Source organism: Rhinolophus sinicus, linkage group LG01, assembly GCF_036562045.2.
Source record: "Rhinolophus sinicus isolate RSC01 linkage group LG01, ASM3656204v1, whole genome shotgun sequence".
Lineage (NCBI taxonomy): Eukaryota > Metazoa > Chordata > Mammalia > Chiroptera > Rhinolophidae > Rhinolophus > Rhinolophus sinicus.
The window spans coordinates 164783871-164796539 of record NC_133751.1 but is presented as its reverse complement, the minus strand read 5'-3'; the positions used below and the strand labels follow the sequence as shown (position 1 = coordinate 164796539).

At 42.7% G+C, this 12669-nt stretch overlaps 1 protein-coding gene across 4 annotated transcripts in view; it reads right to left on the bottom strand.

Annotated features, from left to right (window-relative positions):
* ITGA4 (integrin subunit alpha 4) overlaps positions 1-12669 on the bottom strand; it is a 142895-nt gene that overhangs the window by 91467 nt on the left and 38759 nt on the right. The window contains exons 1-2 of one of the 4 annotated variants that reach the window (XM_019752831.2): positions 2647-3209; positions 2160-2281 (exon numbers count right to left, since the gene is read on the bottom strand). The exons of 1 other annotated variant lie outside the window; for it this stretch is intronic. In XM_019752831.2, coding sequence (XP_019608390.2) covers positions 2160-2281; positions 2647-2843 — 319 coding nt within the window. In that variant the 5' untranslated portion in view covers positions 2844-3209. 2 more of the 4 variants (XM_074338812.1, XM_019752833.2) reach the window with 2 other exon arrangements.

Here is a 12669-nt window from a genome sequence, read left to right as displayed (position 1 = left end):
CTTCAAATTACTTCTGAGTTTGTTCTGGTTAGAGACACAATTTCTTTATAAAAGGGAGAGAAGATATATTGTTTAAAATGTTATATGAAAAATTACTTCAGTCAACTCTTATGCAAATATTCAAAGCTATTACTACAGCTATTAGTGCTTCAATCAGTGATTGGATAAAAATCTTGTCTTCCTTTTTGCCTTTCATCTCAGTAAATACCTTTTATTGACCAAAATTTTAAAAGTTAAAACTATCACTTTGGCTTGTCATTTGTAATTACATCCTTATTCACCAATCAGCTTGATGACAATCAAATTTTCATGTTGCTTTTATTCACTCATCCATCCAATAAATCTTCACGTAATTTGTATTTATTGCACATCTACCATGTGTTCATTTCTCTGAGGATATTTCTGTAGACAACCCCTATGCTCCATGTGCCTAAAGAATTTAGGTTTTCCTTCAGTTTTGAGAGGCATTATCATCTTAAATTTTATATAATACTATGACATGATCTTTCCCATTAAAATACAGACATCTAGAAATAGATTCAGTGCCCTTCCAGACAGGAAGTACGTGCTAAATACCAGTAGTTATAATGTCATGGATCAGGAAACTATGAAAGGACAACAGAAATGAAATTTTTCCCTCCTGAGACCTTGTCAAGATCCTCTGACAGATCAAGGTTGCTTGCTCCAATCCCTAATTTTTTACCCCACAACTCTCTTATGCAATGAAAATCATGTTTTGCAGAATTATTTTAACTAGAAAGCTCTGTGAATGTGTTATGCTTTCCTAGTCTGCCTTTTGGGATGGAAGGTGCTTATGAGAGGCTGGGGCTTATTCTACATGCTACAGACAACTACTAGCCTTTTATGGATGCTCTCTGAGTTAAAAATAAAAATCCCATTATATGCATACTCTATTTGAATTCATTCTAAATGAAGCGAACCAGCTCCCCAGTTTGAAAAAAAGCAAAGACTACTAAAAAAAAAAAAAAGGTTAAAGATGCAGTAACTGGTTTATCTCAAAACTCTATTGATAGCAAAAAAAAATGAAAAGGGTACCAATTATAACCTTTTATTCACCATTTACAGATGACTCATCAGCTCAGCAGACAACATATTGGACTTTTCATTTGATTTTATTTGTATTGAAGATGCATACATAAAAGTAAGGACTTGACCTTTGAACCCAAATCGATCTGACTTTGAGTTGGGGTCCCATCTTCTTCTCACTAGCTGAATAACTGTTAGAAAAAGTACCTGCAACCTTCTGAGTCACAGATCCTCAGGTGTTAAGTAGGAACAATGCCAACCATGACTCAGTGGTGCTTTAAGAGGGAAAAAAATAGCAACATATATTGCAACGCCTAACAGTGTTTGGAACAAGATAAGTCTGAATTAGTATTAGTTCCCCTTTCTTCCCCCTGTGTCTATGCAAAGCAAATTTGTTTTGAGTTTTAGACGTGAACTTTCTCCCGTCCCCTGTCAAGACACATTTTACAAGTTGTCACAAATCTATGAAGAGACATTAAGAAATGACTTCAAATATAGGTATCCATTTAACACGAGAGTTTTTGGAAAGAAAAATTAATAATTATGTGTTAAGCTTCATTTTAATTATTTTGACGATAGAGATGCCAATTTTTCCTGTGTTCTTCTTTTACACTTCACATTCTAAGTAAAACTATACCATTTTCTTTTTTAAAAAGTCCTTAGGCTAAATGACACGATAAGGGATCAATTCCAACTGTTATTCCTGATCTGTCCCTTAGTCTGTTATCTTTAACAAGCTGGTAGGTTAAAGATGGAAATAAAATTCTTATGTCTTGGCTTAGTTGTATCCTGTCCTTGATGTGCTGAGACTTTAAGATGTATTTTTCACATGGTTGGGGGAGATGTGAAAAGAAGGTATTATAAGAAATTTTCTTCTACATCGTTTTGTCAGAGTACTACATTCATTAGCAAAACGGAGTAAAATACTGACTGAAAGAAGGGGACCACTTTTATGTTAATAAGTGAAGATGGTATGGAGTTAAAAGTGAAAATCATTCGTTTTAAACTAGAAGAAATAGGCAACATGAGTTTTCCAGGACTCGTGTTTACCGTGGAGTCCACAAGTGGGGGGTGGGAGGGCTCACTTGTTTCTGGTCCCAGACCCAACTCACCCAGCTGGAGTTGTTCGCACATCCTCTTTGGATTCTTTCCGATCCTGCATCTGTAAATCGCCCCGGGATTGACCACAGAATTATTGGTGAGCCAGTTGGCGGTGGGGGCCCCCACTACGAGCCTAAAGCGAGAAATATGCACGTGCGTGCAGACGTGAGCTATGCTACCCACAGAATCTTGGTCTCCACAAACGTGCAGTTGGCAGCGCGCCCACTCCCTCCACCTCCTCCTTCGCCCACCACCCCACGCATCACACCTGCCACTCCTAACTCGCAGCTCCAGGGCCTAGCGACAGAACGCACCCCGGGCACTGCCATCCCAAGCTAAGTTAGTTTCCCGAGCTGACCTCCGGTGAGCCTGTCGTCGCAGCGTTCCCCTTCTGCCTCCTTCTGAGAGAGGAAAGTATGAACCGGGCAGGGAATCCCTGAGGCACCCTTCACTGCCAGCTCTGAGATGCCAAGAGCGTCCCAGGCGGACTCCACTCACCATCGGTTCGCCCCGTGGCTGTGCAGCACTACAGAGTAGCCGAACAGGGTGTGGCGGGGGCCCTGGTAGAGCAGCGCGCTCTCTGTGTCCACGTTGTAGGGGCGGCCTGTCGGAACCCCCAGGCACAGCAGCAGCATCACCGCCTCCGGGACGGCGGCCCTTCGGGGTCCGGACCCGCGCCTCTCTTCCCCAGCCATGCGCTCTCGGAGGGGAACATTCAACTCCAAACCACACTGTCCCGAAGTTGTGCGGGATGAGGCATGAGACAGACAGCCAAGGGGAAGAGCGCCCCAAGAAAGGACGCGCAGCGTGTCCGGCACCAGCGGGCAGGAGGGAGAGGGAGGGAAAGAGGGAGGGAGGGACCGACAGACAGAAAGAGGGAGGGAATTCGGCCGCCGCGGGCGGAGCAATGAGGGCTCCCCGGGAGGCAGCGCGCCCTCCTAACCCTACTCCGGGTTTCTGTAGCAGGGAGGTGCGGGTGCTCTTGCGGTCTGGGGCTCGGGCCACAGGGTGGGGTCCAGGACGTAGCGCAGAGGAGCAAGACTGGGTGAGGTCCGCCCCTGCGTGTGGCTATAGGGGGCGCTGGGGGACCTCTACTGCTCAGGACGATCGTCCCGGCCGGGGGCTTCACAGCCCCCACGGAAAGCAGTATGACTCAGGGCTCTCGGACTTTACAAGAGTGGAACTGGAAGGAGCACCGGCTTCGCCTTTTAACTGTGGTTGGGTCCTGGATGCGGAGCGGCGTGGCCCCAACTGGATCCTCGGGGGACCCACTTTGAATGCGGAGGCTCCACGGCCTCCCCGGTATGGCCCAAAGGCCAGCCACAAACCCGGGCACCCAGGGCTTCGGCAGGGAACTGTCCAGATCTTTTGTTGACAGTTAACCGCCGTATCTGATTTTGGGGGCTTAAGCAACCGCTAGAGAATAACCAGAGAGCCACAGATTAAAAACAAAAGGAACTCCTGAAGGCGTCTGAGATACTTTGGTGATAAAACCGTTAAGGCTGTCTATTTACTTCAAGACTCGGAGCCCTGTGCCTTTGTGTTGCCCACTTCCTTCCTCCTCACACTTCCTCCTAAGTCCTGGGCCGCCTGCGTGAGGAGTCAGATGAGTACCGCTCAGGCTGAATGGCACGCCGGTTTAGGCTGTTAGCAGTCTAACAGGGAGGCTGGGTTAAGAAAGCTGTGGGACTTGCCCCACTTTAAGTAAGATTCGGGTTCTTACTATTCCCCCTTTCTATGCATACACGACGTTGCCACCCGACACCCAGTGTGAGGTCAAGAGACAGACACCATGATAAGCCTTCGAAGGTGTGCTGGAGACCCACAGCACTGCACACCGGAACTGGGGTTTACTTTCATTCTAATGCAATCCATATGTGCCTCAAGTTTCTTCTGTGAGCAACCAGAGAGACAGCTGAAGACGATTAGACTGATATTTGCAGGAGATGCAGGTCCAGTGATTATTACTATGTGAAAAAATAAAGAAAAGGGTTCATCAAAGGGTGTGTGTGTGTGTGTGTGTGTGTGTGCGCACGCGCGTGCGCTTGGCATTAAAACCATACTGAAATATCACATCTTAAGTTTCAATGGCAACTTAAGTATCACTTAACTTTAGTATCACTAAAATACTTGTTCATTTCTTCAGCATGTTCATTGAGCTGGCACTTTGCAAGCCCCACAGGATACCACAATGAACAAGGCAGGACAGGCTTTTGGAAAAATTTCAACCAAGTGGTACACAAACTTTTGCTAAGTCAAAAAAGTTCTGAAAACTCTAGGGACACTTATAGAGAGATTTGAAGGACAAGGAGGGTTGACTCAGGGTAAGCAGTTTGAGAGGAGGAACGAGGGCCAGCTCCAGCCCAGCCAGGTAAAGGAACTGGAAGAGGTGGTCTTGGTGGAACTTTTAGCTGTCCACACACAGGTTAGTATGATACCAGGCTGACTAGAGAAGCAAGGATACATCATAAACCTCCTAAGCCAGGTTAGAAAAATTTAACTCTATGCTGAGGCTGATAGGAAACTGTTGAAATATTTGTCTTGGACAGCTGCGGGTTTCAGAAGTGTGAAGAAAAGACTGAATACAGAAAACCTAACTTTGGAGGCTCCTGCAATAATGAGTAAGGCGATGATGGTGGCCTGAACTGGGAATTAGCAGAGGAGGAACAGAGGAAATACATTCAACAGCTATAACAGACAGAACCCAATAGAATTTGGTGATAGTATTTGTAGATACAAATATGGAGCTAAGATGAAGGAGGTGGATGATGCCTAAGTTTCGAGTTTGGGATCTGAGTAGATGGTGGTAATTCATACAGAAAAAACACACTGGAGGAATGAGGTTATGCGTGTGTGTATAAGCACAAATGAGCACACATATGGGACTCCGATGAATTAAGTTTTAGATGTGTGGTTTGAGATATTTGTGGAGTGGTAGGATATTCTAGCCAAACTCAACCCAATATTTTTTATTTTATTTTATTTTTTGTCAATAGACAAAGCAACAGGAATATTATCATTTGCAACAAAGTTCTCTTGGCAAAGTTCAAAGGCAAACATTGGTGTGTGATAAATCTATTGTAAACACGAAAGGGCTTTTAGAAAAGTAGCTGTCAGGGCCCAGGCTGAATGACCCTGCTCTGCTTTTCCAGTCAGAGAGTATTTCTTTCTGAGTAGATCTGCCTACTGACTTCAACCAAGTTCTACGACTAGCTCACATTGTCATTATTCTGAAATAAGCAACCTCTCTTGTTTGCAGCCACAATATTTTAAGTTGAGGCCCAGTAAACCGATGTATCAAAGGCACTCCCATACTCTCCAGAATCTGGCAATGTCAGAGCCACTTATCTGAACCCATATTATTTCTTTCCTTCATCAAGTTCTCATATGATGAAATCCACTCAACACAATTCTTTTCCTAGTATAATTAATATGAGTAGTGGCCAGTAGAGCATTTAAGGGGCAGGACCTTATTTCTATGATTGAGGTTATAGTTATGATTTCATCACCTCTCTAGAAACAGCCACCCTTTCCGACCTCACACGCTGTGTTAGCCCCAAGTTTCCTTCCTCCAAAGCTTAGAGAACATTCGCTTTTCCTAAGTCAGCAGAAATAAAGGGTGTTTAATGTTGCTTTGACAAAGTCTGAAGATACTGACCTGTCTCTAATCAATGCTTTTGTGGGCGAGTGTGAGAATAAGGTAGGGGGAGGGCACATGGAATGGGGAGAACAAGAAGACTTTGAAAAACTACTTATACCCATCACTTTCCCTCAACTGAACTCATTCAATAGGTATCATTTGATTAATATGTGTCGAGTGCCCACTGTGCGCTGGAAGCTGCCTTAAGGACTCAAATAAGAGTAAAAGATAAAATACAAGTCACTTTCTATCCTTGGTAAGAAGTTCTCCCAAGTAGAGAGGATTCTAATATTGGCTCACCCACCTTAGTTGTTATCCAAGAATGAGCATTTCTCCTTGAAAGCCTCTCATTTTGTGATAGTTTCTTTTTTTTAAAAGCTATTTTTCCCCTTTCTTTCTGTCTATTCTGAGTCTTTTTGCTGGCTTCTTTCCTTCCACCACAGTGTTGGGAAACCTAGGCCTCTGTTTCTGGGCCCTCTTTCCTTCTCTTCCCATCTCCATCTTAGGAGATCTAACCCATTTCCTTTGTCTTTAAATGCCAGCTAAATAATACCATTATACTTATACCACCATGAGTCCCCAGTTCATGTCTTCAGCCTGGACCTCTCTTCTGAGCTCCAAGTTGATATGTTTTACTGTCTACCTCACATCTCTACCTGGATATCTAGTGGGCATTGTGCACATAACATATCTAAAACTGAGTTCTGGTTTTCTCACCCCACATCTAAAGTATTCTTCCACCCAATCTCTTTCTTTTGAGAAAATATCACTCCATCTGGCCTGTTGTTCAGTTCAGAAATTTGAAAAACAATCCTTGATTCCTCCCTGTCTCTGTTCCTCACAGCTAATCCATTAGTCATTAAATTCTATCAATTTGACCTTTGAAATACATCTCAGGCTCATCTGTTCATCCTCCTCTGTCCTGCTAGAACACTCTTCCAAACTGCAGTAATCTCGTCTGGGCTGTTCAATAATCCACTACCTGAACTCCCACTTTGTCCCTCCCCAACCATCAGTTTTCTAAATAGAAGCTAAATTGCATTTCTAAAATTCTAAATTAAATGATGCATGCCACTCCCTTGCTTACGTCCTTCAGTTTCCCATTGCCTGTCCAGTACAAACCACGCTGAATGTGGTCTACAAGGACCCTGCTATGATCTGGCCTCTGACTACTTTGCCTGCTCCCCATTGGCCATGTTCCCCAGGATCACTTCACTTTTACACATCAACCTTCCTTAATTTCTTTAGGTGCATCGAGGCTTTTTTTCACCCTCGCAGCCTTTGTCTATCTGTTCCCTCAGCCTGGACACACAACCTCTAACTTTTCATATGATTCCTCTCTTTTTTCAGTCTCAGCGTAAAGGTCTCCTCCTCACAGAAGATTTTCCTGCTCATCCACTTAAAATAAGTCACCATATTGTCTTCTTGCAGACAACCTATTCATTGTCTTCAGAGCTCTTTAACTTATATAGCCATGTATGTGTTAACCTTTTCATTTTGTCTTCCACTCTAGAATACGAGAGGAGAACAATGCGTTGTGTTGTTATTGGTGTTCACCACTATGTCTCCAGCATCCAATACACTACCTGGCAGACAGCAGGTGGTCAATAAGTATTTTTTGAATGGCCCTTAAATGATTTGGACTTTTAAATCATTAATGTCATGAACTGAGAAAAATCTGGATATGTTACAAATTTATTTTCAGTATTATTACATGCAAAATAATGTGTTAAGCCCTTTGGCAAATTCAAAGATGTATAAAATGTGGATCCTACTCTCAAACAACTTATAATTTACAAAGAGAGATAGGATAAGACTTAGAGGACCGGAGAATATAGTCAAATGTGAATGTCATAAACATTGGGGAGAAAAGAGACACTTGGTCGCTAACCAGTGGTGTAGGCCTAAAGGACAATTTTGAAACCTGAATTTGGATAAAGTGTAGGGCAGGGAAAATGAAAGAACTGTAATAATATATGGGGAAAAATTGATATGAATTGTCAGGTGCAAGTACTGTGGGGAAGTAAAACATGACTGGCATTTTTCGGCTTGACACTGGTAGAACCATGAAAAACAAAACAAAAAGCAACCAAAATGAAGAGCTGGAATGAGGAAGGAGAGGAGTGTGTGCTTGGATATTGCTGACTGGGTTTTAGAGATGAGTCTGAGATGTTAGGGGAACATTCATAGATATGGCTGGGAAGCATTGCTTGTTTTATTTTATTATTATTATTTTTTGCTTTTCCTTTTTTAGATAGTTTTAAATTACTAAATTAAAGTGTGCAACATGTAAAACAATGACTGATGCATAAAGAAGTGTTTCCAGTCTCTCCCTGCCACCCTCTAATCCAACCTTTGGAGGCACTCCCTTTCCCCTCCGCAAACTGACTGCACCAAGTGCTTGTCTCAAGGCCCTCTCTTGAGGGATCCAAAGTAAGATCCCTCAATATAGGATCCAATCAAGAGAGGAGATTATTTTTTTCACAGTAATAAAGCTCCCAACGAGAAACAAGAAGCTTGATTCTTTTACACTGATATATAACATTAGCTTAAATTTCATGATGCACGAACATAAATGACAATGGCAAAGTTGCTTTAAAAGAAACATGAAACCATGCTTCTCAATTACAAGAGTACTGAAACCTGCTGAGAAACTGTGTGAAAACACACCTCAGAATCCCCCACCCCTAGAAGACCAGAGGCAGGGGCATTTATCTAAGGATCGTCCTCTACTAGTGGAGGGTTAACCTCGCCACACCTGCTGGTGGCACCTGTTTGCAGGCAAGCATGTTCCCAGACGCGGGAGTCTTCAGGCAGAGAAGATAGATACAGGCGCCCTAGCTGGGAAGCTGCCAATGTGCTGAAACTGTCTATACAGCAGCTGGGCAGCTCAGCTAGTCCAAGGGGCGGGGCATCGACAGAGGCTGCCACAACTGCCAATCAAAACCTTACCGCCATTTGTGACAACTTGGAAGGATGTTGAGATTATCATGCTAAGCTAAATAAGTCAGACAGAAAAAGTCAAGAACCATATGACTTCACTCATAGATGGGATATAAAACTGAAAGCAACAAATGAATAAGACAAACAAACAAAAACTAATAGACACAGACAACAGTTTAGTGGGTACTAGAGGGGACAAAAAGGAGAGCGGAGCTAGAGGAGGGTAAAAGGAGGTTAAATATATGGTGATGGAAGAAGACTAGACTCTGGGTGGTGAACACACAATGCAATACACAGATGATGTATTATAGAATTGTACGCTTGAAACCTATATAATTTTATTAACCAATGTCACCCCAGTAGATTTTTAAACACTTTTTAAATTTACTTTGACATTCAATGTTATTTTATATTAATTTCAGGTGTACAGCACAGTGGTTAGACATTTGTATGATTTAAGAAGTGATCTCCCTGACTAGTCTAGTACTCACCTGGCACTATACATAGCTGTTACCACATTGCTAACTATATTCCCTATGCTTTACTTTACATCCCCATGACTATTTTGTAATTACTAATTTGTACTTCTTAATCCCTTCACCTTTTTCACCCTGCCCACCAATCCCTCTCCTCTCTGTCACCCCAATAAATCCAGTACCCATCTGACATCATACATAGTTATTACAATATTATTGACTATATTCCTTAGGCTATGTGCTACATCTCCATGACTCCTGTGTAACAACCAATTTGTACTTCTTAATCCATTCTTCTTTTCCATCTACCCCCAAACCCCCTCCCATCTGGCAACCATCAAAATGTTCTCTGTATCTATGAGTTTGTTTCTCTTTTGTTTGTTCATTTTGTTCTTTAGATTCCACATATAAGTAAAATCACATTGCATCTGTTTTTGTCCATCTGACATACTCCATTCAGCAAAATACCCTTCAGTTTCATCCAGGCTGCTGCAGATGCAAGAACCCATTTTCATCCGTGGCCAAGCAATATTCCCTTGTATATATGTACCACCTACTCTTTATTCATCCATTGACAGACACTCAAGCTGCCTCCACATCTTGGCCATTGTAAACAATGCTGTAATAAACATGTGGATGCACACATTCTCTTGAAGTAGTATTTTGGGTTTCTTTGGATAAATACCCAGAAGTGGCATTGTTGGGTTTTTCTTTGTCTCTTGTTATAGCCCTTGTTTTAAAGTCTATTTTATCTGGTATAAGTATTGTTACCCTAGCTTTTTTCTCATTTCCATTTTCATGAAATATCTTTTTCTAAATCTTTACTTTTAGTCTGTGTGTGTCTTTTGATCTGAAGTGAGTCTCTTGTAGGAAGCATATGTAAAGGTCTTGTTTTCTTATCCATTCAGCCACCTATCTTTTTATTGAAGCATTTAATCATTTACATTTAAAGTAATTGTTGATAAACATGCAGTCATTGCCATTTTAGTATTCATGTTATTTATTTATTTATTTGTTTGTTTGTTTATTTATTTCTTTTCTTTTCTTTTCTTCTTAAAGAAGTCCCTCTAAGAGTCCTTGTAATTCTGGTTTGGTGGTGATAAACTCCTTTAGCTTCTTCTTGTCTGGGAAGCTTTGATATCTGTCCTTTGATTCTAAATGGTAGCCTTGCTGGGTACAGTAATCTTGGTTGCAGGTCCTTGTTTTTTGTGCCAATCCCTTCTGGCCTGCAAAGTTTCTGTTGAGAAATCAGCTAACAGTCTTATGGGAACTCCCTTGTAGGTAACTAACTGCTTTCTCTTGCTACTTTTAAGATTCTCCCTTTGTCTGTAACCTTTGGCATTTTAATTATGATGTGTCTTGGTGTGGGCCTCTTTGGGTTCATCTTGTTTGGCGCTCTTTGTGCTTTCTGGGCTCATATATCTATTTCCATCCCCACATTAAGGAAGTTTTCTGTCTTTATTTCTTCAAATAGGTTTTCAATTCCTTGCTGTCTCTGTTCTCCTTCTGGTTCCCCAATGATGCAAATGTTCATACACTTGATGTTGTCCCAGAGACTCCTAAACTCTCCTCATTTCTTGTTGGATTTTTTTTTCTGTTCTGATTGGGTGTTTTCTGCTATCTTATCTTCGAAGTTGCTGAATAGATCCTCTGCTTCATCTGATCCTCTGTTGATTCCCTCTGATGTATTCTTCATTTTCATTATTGTATTCTTTATTTTTGGCTGGTTCTTTCTAATGTTTCTATCTCCATTTTTATGTTTCCTATCTCTTTGTTGAAGTTCTCACTGAGATCATTAAGCATCCTTATAATCAGTGTTTGGAATTCTGCATCTGGTAGATTGCTTTTCTCCATTTTGTTTAGTTCTTTTTCTGGAGCTTTGTCCTGTTTTTTTATTTTTTTTTATTTTGGACATGTTTCTTTGTGTTCCCATTTTGGCTGCCTCCCTGTATTTGTTTCTCTGTATTAGGTAGAGCTACAATGCCTCCTGTTTGTAATAGAGTGGCCTTATGTAGTAGGCATCCTGTGGGACACAGTGGCACAGTCTCCCTGGTCACCAGAGCCAGGTACTCCAGATATGTACCTTGTATGGATTGTGTGTTCTCCTGTTGTAATTGAGCCTTTGTTGCTGTTTGCACATCAGTGGGAAGGATTGACCCTCAGGCTGATTGGTTGCAAGGACTCACTGTGACTACAGTGGAGGAGCCGTGGTGCAAGAGCTGACCCTATGGAGCAGGGTTCACTTTAGCAGGGCTCTAGTGCCCGCCCAATCTGCGCTTTGGGTGTGTCATCCTTGGAGACAGTTGGGTGATGTTGGGGTTTGGTCCAAAGCTGGCCACCAGGTGTGCCAGCCCTGGGGCCTCCTGGGAGAGGACCTGCTGTAGACCAAGTTTAGCTGCACCTGTGCCATGCCCGGGACTACCTGGTATGAGCCACAAAGCAATCCACAGATGGCTGCCACCCACATTGGGCTTGGAGTTGTCTTGAGAGGCCAATCTGTGAACCAAGGCTGGCTGTCGCTAGTGCAGGGCTTAGAGTTGCTCAGCCAGAGGAAGGGCGTATGTCGAAGCCAGATGTTACTTGTTTGGGTTTCGTGAACCTTTGAGAGATTTTATGACAGTCTGCAGCATGAGCTAAGACAAGTTGTTTGTACAGAAAAGCCACTGGAAGCAGCTTGGATGTGCCTGAAAGTTGGGTGGGACAGGGTCTCAGGGAATCATGAGTGTGGGGATGGATGAAACACCTTTGGAGTTTGATGGAGACTCAGCTTAGTGTCTTCCTGTGTCTGCACACAGTGAGGAGAAGGGCTCAACGAAGAAACATTGTCTTATAACAGCTCCTCCCTCCAGGAGAAAGCTGCCTCTCCAGCCCTCACCCCGAAGCTAATGAATTCAGCTCTTCCCCATATGTCCCTGGTAAATTTTCAGCTGCTGCTCCAGCACTGGAGCTCAGAGCAAGTGAGTAAGTCTGTGTGCCTATGATGTCAGCCTCTCTCCAGTTCACTCAGCTATAATCTCCGCTGGTTTTCACAGCTAGAAATTATGGGGACTTCTCTCCCCAGCACTGGAACCCTGGGCTGGGGGCCAGGTATGGAACTGGGACCCCTCACTCCTCTGGAGGGGACATCCACAGCTGAGATATCCTTCCCAAATTTTAATGGTCACACACAGATGTGGGACCAGCCCGTTCCATGTCTCTACCCCTCCTACCAGTTTCGAGGTGGCTTCTTCTGTATGTCAACAGTTGTAGGGCTTTGGTTCAGCTAGACATCAGGTGATTCTCAATGGTGGTTTTTCTGTAGTTTAGCTGTAATTAATGTGGTCCTGAAAGGAGGTGAGCATATTGTTTGCCTACTCTGCCATCTTGACCAGAAATCTCCCCAATAGATTTAACAAACAAAAAAGAAAAGAAAAGAAAAAGAAAAACCTTATGCAATTTGTTAGTGTTGTTCAAACTTGGTTT